Here is an 11035-nt window from a genome sequence, read left to right as displayed (position 1 = left end):
AAGATTTCTTGGTGCTCCAATGTACTAACAGAGAATATAATTTTAAAAGAGCTAAGACCCATGGGGGTTGAATGCTATATTGATTTTGATAAATGAAACTGTTCAGTAATGGTTCCAGTAAGAATAAAGGAAGTTCAGGTTAATGCTGGATGAATTATTTGAGAGCAAAGGCAAAGGAACCTTCTCAAGCTTGCTTGGTAGGTTTCTGTATACTCTATTACAGTGGTGCACAAACTTTTCCAGTCGTGCCCCCCCCCTTACCATTTATGGAATTTGTTGCCCCCTCCCTCCATTACTAGTAATCTCAAAATGTTTGGGGTTTTTTTGCCAAGGCTCTACCCTGTAGCGGGACTGGGATCCCACTGCCATAATAGTGGGAGCGGGATAAAAATTCAACAATGTGGGAGTGGGTATTGCAGGGTGGGATGGGAGCGGAATTAAAAAAATAGCCCTCCTGCACTGCAAACAACATGAATGTCCCAGAGAGCAGCCATCGCTTTCTGAGTGCCCCACTCTGAAGGTAGCGCCTCCAGCAGCAGCAGTGCGGAAGTAAGGCCACCTTTACTTCTGTGCCATTGCTGGTGGAAGTGCCACCTTCCTAAAGTGTGCTGCTATTTTACAGTGGAAAAATTCATTATTATGGATATGTCATTGTAATGAAGTATATTTGTTTTTTGATCTTCTCCATTGCAGACTCCTTTAAGACTTGCTGACTACAGTTTACAGCCTCCAGTGGGAAAAGGCAGTAATGCAATCAATTTCATACTAGCACGCTGTAACAGCAATCATAATTAAAAGTATCAGAAGGTTTCTTCAGTGCTCTTCCTCACATTTTGTCGTCTTGCTGAATCTTGCTTCTGTTTTAATTTGTAGTTTGAAAAATTAAATAATCCCTTAAAGTAGCAGTTTATATATACTAATCTTTACTTTGTTTGCAGACAAAGTCATTGTAAATTAGCTGTGTAAGGAAAAGGTACTTCGGGCTTTGGCAGCACTTAGGCCTTGTCTACACTACCGGGGGAGATGGATCTAAGTTACGCAACTTCAGCTATGTGAACAATGTAGCTGAAGTCGATGTACTTAGATCTACTTACCATGGGGTCCACACTACGCGATGTTGACTGGAGATGCTCTCCTGTTGACTCCCCTTGCGCTTCTTGTTTAGGTGCAGTACAGGAGTTGACCGGAGAGCGATGGCGGTTGATTTAGCGGGTCTAGACCCGCTAAATCGACCGGAGAGCGACTGCTAATGCATCTATCGCCGCGTGTTGAACCTCCAGTAAATGTAGACAAGCCCTTAGAGTTGATTATCAGTCATCCAATGTGGAACTTGTAGACAGTCATTTTCTTTTATGGCAGGGTAGTGGTGGGGGGGAAATACTATAAACAGTGCACAAGTAAACCTGTTTTAGAAAGACATTTTATTCCTTTCCTCCCTGATATGTCATAATATATTACGTTACGTTGTTTCGTTAATGTCACACTAATACTGTATTTCCCTGAAATCTGACATAATGCAGCACACATGATGGAATGTGATATGACATAAAACAACACAGGTAAAATGAAGTAAACCAAGCAATTTCTGGCATTCTATATTTCTGTAACATTTGCATTTGTAGAGTAATTATAAAAATGCATTTCTGTAACTTCTGGTTTACTAATTGGTTATGGATAGGTTGTGCTGTTATTGTCAATGATTGTCAGGTACAGTAGCAGCACTAATGCTGAAATAAGGTATTTGGTGCTCCTTTGAGGTTCTATTCCCACAATATGTCTTAGTTCCCTTTAAATTGCGACATCGGGAGTACCTCATTTCTGTTTCTTCTACTGTGTTCTGAAGAAAATGGCAAAACCTATTCATATTATGAGCCAGTTCTAACCCCTACAATAGCTGCATGAGTTGTAATTCTGTAAGTACTGTCTCAAGGTGTCGGGCATCAGTAGCTCCTCCCTCCCCTTTGGACTTCCTCCTCACACCCCTTCACTTTCTTGAAGGACTGTCAAAGACCTCAGCCCCCAAGAAGGGACAGTGACAGGTACTCATTAGAAACCAAAGGTCACATAGTTGGTGGTTCTAAACTGTCATCATCTGGATTCTTATAATGGAACTTGTTTACTATTGGTGCTGCTGCTGCTTCTCAGTCATTAATAAGAACACAACCTATTGATTCTGGACCCAGTGTATTGAAAATGCAGAAGCTTTTGTATGTTCAATTCAACTCAAATTTGTTTAAACCTATTGATATTTATATAGAAGGAGTCAGTGCTCTAACTTTTGGTGACACAGCATTAGATTGTAAGTTCTCTGGGGAAGAGACCATCTTTTTGTTCTGTTTGTACGGTACCTACCATGTTGGGCTCCTGGTCCATGTTTAGGGCTCTCTAAGGTGCTACTGCAACATGAACAAATAGATGATGATGATAAATGATATAGTGTTCTTCCTTTACTAGAAAAAGAAGAAACAACAACTAATATCTTATTGCATTAGAAAGCACAAGGATACTTGTAATTTGCTGAGGAGTATTGCTGTAAGAAATTTTAAAATAGCATTTCATTAGAGAATGCAGAGGTGAAACAAACATTTTCAGCCTCTTTGTCTAAATAGTTGCATATCCTATTTTAAGTCAAGTAAAACAAAACTGAGAAAAGAAAACTGATCTGCATCTAGAGTATTTTAATATAAATTAGTGCACACATTGTCAACTCTTTGGTTTAAAGGACTGGCTATCAACTGTTCTTTTTATTTTGTGAAGTTCTTGTCAAGTTCATAATTAACTTTACTTTATAATTTTATAGAATATTCATGTTTTCATATTTTAGAATAACATAAAAGGTGGTAAGAGTCTGCAGAACAAAGAAAAACGCTTCAAAGAAATCAGTACAGAAACTCCAGGACCGGGAAGCTATAACCAACCTCCTGCTGTGGAGTTAGAGATTAATAATAGCAAGCAGAGAGAGCCTAAAGAACATAGTCAACAGGTATGTTAATAAAAAAGGACTATGCCATATTAATTCTTTTTCTTAAAATTTGACATTGATCAGAAATGTAAACATAAAATTTATGAAAACACTAGTAAACATATTACTGAACTTAATCTTTTCAAAATCATCCTGACACAGTACAATTGCATACCTACAGTGATGCTCACAATTATCACAAGATAGATCGGGTGATGAGAGGAAGTTGAATTAATGTGGAAAAAATAAATACTGAAAAATGAAGCAAACAATAACCTGTAGAACTACTATGAAACCATTTCAGATAAGAATAAATCTTTTAAAAGACTAATCTTCCAGTATACACTAAAAGTACAATCTTCTCTTTGCCTGATTCAGAGGAGGGATGTGGATCTACTTCTCCTACCTCCCAGATGAGTGCCTCAATCACCATGCTATAGAGTAATTCTCACTTCTTCTCTTTGGTCCAAGAGATATTTATATATTTATGCAAAGTGGAATGGTGTCAACAGGCGAGGTTGAGGAAAGTAGCCTGATGGCTAGGGTGCTCAGCTGGCAGGGGAGAGAACCAAGTTCAAGGACCTTCTCTGATGAATACTTAAGTGTCTATACAAAGTAGAAAGCTTCAACAGGAGAGATCAAGAGCAATCCAACCCAGAAAAATCTATAGCCTGGTGGTTCCGATGCTCACCTGGGAGTGGGGAAGTAAGACTTCAAAGCTAGCTCAGGTATGCCTACCTGTGCTGCCTCCCTACTGCTGTTAGACATACCCTTAGGGAGCAGTCAGAAGGTTACTTGGTGCTTCCCCATTGGCTACAGTGCATGTGATTACCTGTACTGGCCCTTTCCCTGGCAGAGCAGTAGAATTTCATTGGTTTGTGCTTGAGTAGTGTGCAGACTCAAAAATCCATGTTCAGCACGGATTTGGTGGTCTGACATTTACTGAAATAGGGTATAGCAACATTTTAATTTATATGGGTTAAATTTATGGTTACCAGAAAGTTTTTTTTTTTTTAAGAGCTTCTGTAGTTAACTTCAAATAGAGTAGAACTCCTTAGATGTGTTTTGCATCATTGCTTTATTGTATCATTCTTTATCTGCCAGCTTTCCTCATGTGACTTTTATTTGTAATTTATCAGCATGGCAGTTGAATTACCTTTGGGTCATAAATGACAAAAGTTTATTGCACATTTGGTAGCAATAGATCACTGAAAGAAATGAGATTACAGTCAATTATATAAGAAGGTACTAATGTAATCATAAAGATTACTGTGTACGTTTTATTCTACCAAACTATTAGTAGAATTTATATCCATGCAAATAAACAGATCAGAAATTTGAAGTTAGCTGAAAAGGGATAATATCAAATTGGGGAAATCTACACAGAAAAATAGTTAAATTTTCACTCTGCCAATAAGACTATATGAATGTAAAGTGCTGTACCGTTATCCTTCTACATATGTGACATTATAAGGTTCAGTGGTTACTTAATGATTCACTCGTACACTGACATCTATTAAAAGTACATGTGCTTTAAAACATAAAAATGAAAAGTTAATATTGTAGACCACCTTTTGAATAAATTGTAGGGCTGTATCTTTTTCTTTGGGTGCATTCACCTTCGGTTTATGCAACATGGTTGCCATGGGTTTTGTGATCTAATTTAAAGCACAATCTAATTGTTTTTACAGAGGACTGCTGGCAGTATAAAAGTTTACCGAAAAGTGGATGGTCCCTCTATCCCTTCTCCAGGCCAATCATTTGGGTATGAAGAAGCTGAGGATGGCACTCTTATTAAACAATACCCACCTCAAAGAGACGTGACATTGGGCCCAGCATACTATCGACCAGTGATTGTAAGTAATTTTAGAACAATTTCATAAGACTGGCCACAGGATTACAAAATAATTTAAGGTTGGTCTTTAACTATAAAAGGTTGTCATGACATATTTTCTGTTAAGAGTGGTTTCAGAGTAGCAGCCGTGTTAGTCTGTATTCGCAAAAAGAAAAGGAGTACCCGTGGCACCTTAGAGACTAACAAATTTATTAGAGCATAAGCTTTCGTGAGCTACAGCTCACTTCATGCATCCGATGAAGTGAGCTGTAGCTCACGAAAGCTTATGCTCTAATAAATTTGTTAGTCTCTAAGGTGCCACGGGTACTCCTTTTCTTTCTGTTAAGAGTGGAAGTTAATAGTGTTGGAACCATTATATATTTTGGGGTGACTATAGAGCCAATTTCTTTTTTGATTTATATGGGTGCAACTCCATTGAAATAAGTTGAGTGGGACCTACTTCACTATTGATGAATTTGGCACAAAGAATAGAAAACAGTATAGATTTAAAAGGTCGTTGCTACTACCCCTGCTAGTTCCACCTGGCTGGAAAGGGAACATGAAAGTAGCCACTAGTTTAGCAAGCAATGCTGTGAAGAGCACAAGGGCTGAATTAAGAAGGAATGTGTTTATGGGCTGGACAAACCGTCTTCTTCTGGTCCCACCAGTTTCTGCAGAATTCAAGATTTCTTTTTAAAATAAATTCAGTTTCTAGCTCTTTTGGTGGCAAAGCTGAATACCACGTTGAGGCAGTTGTCTTAATGAATCTACAGACCGAAACAATAGCTTTAAGGGATACAAACTGCCTGATATATTGGGTCCTACCAAATTCATGGTCCATTTCACAGTCATTGGATTTTAAAAATTGTAAATGTAATTATTTCAGCTATTTAAATCTTAAATTTCATGGTGTTGTAATTGTAGGGGTCTGGACCCAAAAAGGACTTGGTGGGTGGGGTTGCAAGGTTATTGTAGGCGGGGTTGTGCTTCCCATCCTATCCTTACTTCTGCACCATGCTTACTTCTGTACTGCTGTTGGTGGTGGTGCTGCCTTCAGAGCTGGACAGCTGGAGAGTGGTGTCTGCTGGCTGGGAGCCCAGCTCTGAAGGCAGAGCCACCACCAGCACAGAAGTAAGCATGGTGCAGAAGTAAGGATGGGATGGGATGGTATTGCCAACCTTACCTCTGAGCTGCTGCCCGCAGAGCTGGGCCCTCAGTCAGCAGCCCCCACTCTCTGGTCACTCAGCTCTGAAGGCAGCAACGCAGAAGTAAGGGTAGCAATACCACAACCCTCCTAAAATAATCTTGCAACCCCACCACCGCAACTCCCTTTAGGATCAGAATCTCCAATTTGAGAAACACTGGTCTCCCCCTCCCCCCCCCCCCCCGGTGAAATTTGTATAGTATAGGGTGAAAGCACACAAAAGACCAGATTTCACGGTGGGAAAACTGGATTTCATGGTCTGTGATGCGTTTTTCATGGCCGTGAATTTTTTAGAGCCCTATTTATATATCTAAACAGGCTGTTTATGCTGAAGCAAGATAGAAGTTTTGACAAACTATTTTGATGAATATTTTTGCTAAAATTATCAACATTTCCTTTGGGATTGCAGCCAGAGCTAGAGTAGAATATTACCATTCTTCCCCTTCACCCCAGTCTCTTCCCTGAACAAGTGGTAGATGAAATAAAACTAATGGCAAGTAAATAATAGTCAAACTCTTATCCATAGTTTGCTTTGTAGTCTTCTGTATTTTTTGTCAGGTTGCTTTGCATGGTGCATAGAGTACTTAATCTCATTATTTGCCAGTTATCACAAAGAATGATGTGGGCTGCTGAGCAACTGAGAGCAGGGAAGGCTGTTTCTTTTGTACTCTCAATGCATCTCCTGCTAGTGCCAGGGCAGTGTGGAGAAAAAAGAGGAAGCAGCCACACTTGAATGTAGATTGATGAGGAAGAGGGCAGGGTGGGGAAGACAGGAACAGGAGAAGAGGGAGATAAGGACATAAGGGCACAGACTGGAGTAGGACGTTCTAAAGTTTGGAGGCAGGACAGGGCAGGCTGGGAAGATGATGCCGAAGGGTCTATAACCATTAGAGCACAGTCCCATTGAGAACCTGGAATACTTGTGTAACATTTTCATCATCTTATTTTAAAGCAGTATGATTTTGACTTATGTTTTGTAGTTTCTCTGCAAGGGCATGATCTTGCAATGTGCTGAGCATTTGGCTCAAATCCAGCAAAGCACTTAAGTGAATGTGTTACTAAAAGTATATGAATAGTCCCATTGACTTTAATGAAACTTCCTACATACTTAGTTATGAATGTGCTTAACTCCTATGCTTTATCTGGGGCAGACTGCTCAGACCCTTGTATGACTGTATCTCAAAGTTGAAAGTTTATCCTGAATTTTAGAGACACCAGTGCACATGCCTCTAATTTGAGGTTAATTCTTCTGTAAAGTGATTTAATAATGAGTAACGCTGTCTGGAGAGACATCTGAGGGAAGTCTTGTTCACTTGTAATTCAACCCTGGTTGATTACAATTGCTTATGTGCTGGAGATTGGGAAATGGTAGTAGAGAAACACTGACTTGCAATCCTACTCCCTGAAACACAAGAGCTTTTATGGCTGTTTTGTTTTTTCAGGGTCTTAATTTGCTTTGGCACCATCATTTATTTTTTTTTAAAGAGTAAAGCATCACTGTAAAAAACAAATAGAATCCTCCTAGTACGTTCTTCAATAAAATCTGGAAAATTTAATGGAAAAACCCAACATGAGTCCAAAAAAAAAGAGAACCCAACAAAGAAGTCTGTACAACTCACTAGTACAGAAATGGCATCTCTGTTAGACTTTTGGCCACCACCTTTGCTGTTTTAATCATAATGCTTACCTGCCCATCAGAGACTCTACTTTTTTTTCCGCAGTAGAATGTCAATATAAATCAGGAAATAGATGGGTTAAAATGTTCACATATTTCTTAGGAATTTAGCTGTTTGATTTCCATTAACATTTATGAGAATTAAACATCCAAATCACAGTTGATTTGCAAAGAATGTTTATTCCAAAGGACATTGGGACCATGTCTTTATTTTTTAAGCATGCTATGAAGACTTGTAGTCCAGTCTTTGGTTGTTTTAGTTTGATCCCAAATGACTGTCTACCCAAAACATTATTGTCTTCAAGGGTTTTCAGACAGACAAGTCCCCTCTATAGCTGAAAGCCCCTGAAGCCAATGATATGTCTTTGATGCAAACAAAGTATTCTCTTTACTGTGTAATAACATGCATTAGCTGTCCTGCTATAAAATCCTAGTGAAGACATGGCAATGTAGTTTTTACCACAAGGTTAATAAGAGAAGTTGACCATTGATGGGGAGTACAGGATTGACCTTGCCTAGCTCACCTTGCGATTTAAAAACATCAGTGCCATGTCTTCACTAGGATTTTGCATTAGGATAGCTTATCTGTTTTACTTACTGCACAGTAAAAACACAATTTTTTTGGCACTGAAGACAAAGCTTTAGACTACTATAAAGCCAACATGGGAAAGTAGACCACTGAAATGTTGATCATTGGGTAAGTGAGAGAAAGGAAAAGTTCCTGTTATGCTGTTGGCAGCAACAGCTGCTCTCCCATCTTGGGGCTAGACTGTTGATTAAATCCCCTTATACTTTTATGAGAGCATAACTAGACCATTAGAAGTCTTTTCCAGTTTCTGGAAAAGTCCATTGGGTCAGGTACTTTTTGGGTATTAGAAGGGCAAAAAAGCGTGAAGCTATGGATGTGGAGGGGAGGTTTGAAGCTGAGATTTGGAATAAAAATGCCTGGAGATAGCTCCTTCCTCCAAAGTCAGAACAGAGTCAGTACTTACCTATTATTGCTGAACTGGATGTCCTGAGCCCCCAAGAGGGAAATTTCTTGATCAAAACCAAAAAGCAGTGACAATTTAGTTACTGATGTTTCACTGATCCTTCAGGGAACTAATGACCATTCTGGTCCTTCAGGGAGGGAAAAATCTGCTGTTGTTTAGCAATGTGATGCTAACTTCCTTTTTTATTTTCTGTGGGTGGTGTCATTTGTTGGTTCTCTCACATGAAGCTTATATGGTGATTTCTGCTTTAAAAGATTTGTAAGTTAACAAGAATTTTCTCTTTATGGATTTTTGGTGGGATGACTTTGTTTTTGGTGATCAGTTGGAGTGGATTTGACCAAATGTCTGGATCTCTCAGAATTAAGGAATTGCACGTTTGTAGTTTATGAAAATTAAACTGAACTAAAACCAACCAAGGCAATATGTTACACTGACAATTTTTTCTGCAAAAACAAAACAAAAACAGTACAAATGTATATAAGTCACTAGTCACTTAATGACAGGTTTCAGAGTAGCAGCCGTGTTAGTCTGTATTCGCAAAAAGAAAAGGAGTACCCGTGGCACCTTAGAGACTAACAAATTTATTAGAGCATAAGCTTTCGTGAGCTACAGCTCACTTCATCGGAATGCATCCGATGAAGTGAGCTGTAGCTCACGAAAGCTTATGCTCTAATAAATTTGTTAGTCTCTAAGGTGCCACGGGTACTCCTTTTCTTAGTCACTTAATGTAGCTCATCTGCAAAATGCATGTGATGCAAACGTGTTTAGATTCCGTGCTCTTGTTCTAGAAGAGGTCTCTTGAAGCTTTTCCTTTTTCTTTTGTCTTGTGTAAATTTTTGCCCATTTCTATTTGTTGTCTGTGACAGGGTGCTATCAGCAGCATACTAATCACTGATATTGCTTCAGACTGGAGAAGGCAGCAGGCCCAGCTGAGGGCAATTATACACTTTCTGTATGGGGAGTGTGAGAACCTGGGTGACCATCACTGGGCTAACAAGGTAATTGGGGAGAATATAAGGGGAGGAAATGGAAAGCAAGGGGTAGCTCAGAAGGAGGCTCAGAGGGTGAGCTTGTGTGTGGGAGTGAGAGCTGCCTGGAGGCCTACTGTTGCTGTAAGCCTGCAGTGCACAATGTTGTTATGTAAGAGGAATAAATACATACCTTGATGAAAGATAAGCAGTCTGGTGTGTGTTTGTGACTGTGAAACTACCTAAACTAGCCAGGTAGTGCAGTTCACTGGGTAGTGATGAAGGTGTCCTGTGAGTGTCCCAGTCAGTGGCATTTGTCTTGAACAAGATGCAATACGAAGTTCTGTATTTTAGCTGAACGGCATATAATCACTGCTCTTTGTTACAGTTGCATTGTGGGTTTGAGTCATTGACAGATAGCCCTTATTACTTAAAACTTCACCTTATTCATCGTAATGGGAGACAGTAATTTTTTGTTTGTAACTAACAAAAATAAATATGGGAATAATTCAGCACTTCTTTGTAGTTACTGTTTATTCCCTGTAACTATTTTTCCAGCAAGTGCATTAGGGGGCAGCAGAGTCATTACATTGACTCAGTTCCTAATGATTTCCAAGTGTTATATGCTAACATTGAACAGGAGTTGAAGTTGTTAGCTTTTCCATTGGAAATCCCATTTTCTATTGGTGTATTATGCTGCTACTACAGCAGAGTCTTCATATAATCCTTCACATTTTCAAAGTACGATGCAAACATAAATAACCTCTCAAAATACCTATGTGATTAAGTTTCAGAGTAGCAGCCGTGTTAGTCTGTATTCGCAAAAAGAAAAGAAGTACTTGTGGCACCTTAGAGACTAACAAATTTATTAGAGCATAAGCTTTCGTGAGCTACAGCTCACTTCATCGGATGCATTTGGTGGAAAAAACAGAGGAGAGATTACATCTCTCCTCTGTTTTTTCCACCAAATGCATCCGATGAAGTGAGCTGTAGCTCACGAAAGCTTATGCTCTAATAAATTTGTTAGTCTCTAAGGTGCCACAAGTACTCCTTTTCTTTATGTGATTAAGGTACATTTTATTTCAGTTTACAGATAGGTTAAATGACATTCAAAGCTGCACAGTACAATTAGTGTTTGAGTTTGGATCAGATTTAAGAATTCCTGGCTCAGGAATGTTTCACTGGAGTATTCTACCTTACTGTATGTTGTTTGTTTAAAAGGATGGAAAAAAGCACTCTGGCAAAAGCTTGCTATACAAGGTTTTATTCAAAATTCACATTTCTGTGTATCTTTAAAAATCATATTTATTTAGACATTTTACATTCTAAATGTAAAGGAATAAATTTAAGTATTCTGGTTTCCAAAAAACTTAAAATGGTCTTGATTTTTAAAAAATTGT

The 11035-nt window shown here is 38.9% G+C and overlaps 1 protein-coding gene across 1 annotated transcript in view; it reads left to right on the top strand.

Moving 5' to 3' along the window:
* The first annotated feature begins 1898 nt into the window (after nucleotides 1-1898).
* The window catches only part of STPG2 (sperm tail PG-rich repeat containing 2), a 421381-nt gene continuing 412244 nt past the window's right edge, over nucleotides 1899-11035 (top strand). The window contains exons 1-4 of the mRNA XM_043513260.1: nucleotides 1899-1913; nucleotides 2825-2983; nucleotides 4654-4818; nucleotides 9534-9665. Coding sequence (XP_043369195.1) covers nucleotides 1899-1913; nucleotides 2825-2983; nucleotides 4654-4818; nucleotides 9534-9665 — 471 coding nt within the window. The remainder of the gene's footprint in view (nucleotides 1914-2824; nucleotides 2984-4653; nucleotides 4819-9533; nucleotides 9666-11035) is intronic.

The sequence above is a fragment of the Dermochelys coriacea genome, chromosome 4 (genome assembly GCF_009764565.3).
Source record: "Dermochelys coriacea isolate rDerCor1 chromosome 4, rDerCor1.pri.v4, whole genome shotgun sequence".
NCBI lineage: Eukaryota > Metazoa > Chordata > Testudines > Dermochelyidae > Dermochelys > Dermochelys coriacea.
The sequence above is the reverse complement of the archived record's forward strand: the minus strand, read 5'-3'. Positions and strand labels throughout refer to the sequence as shown.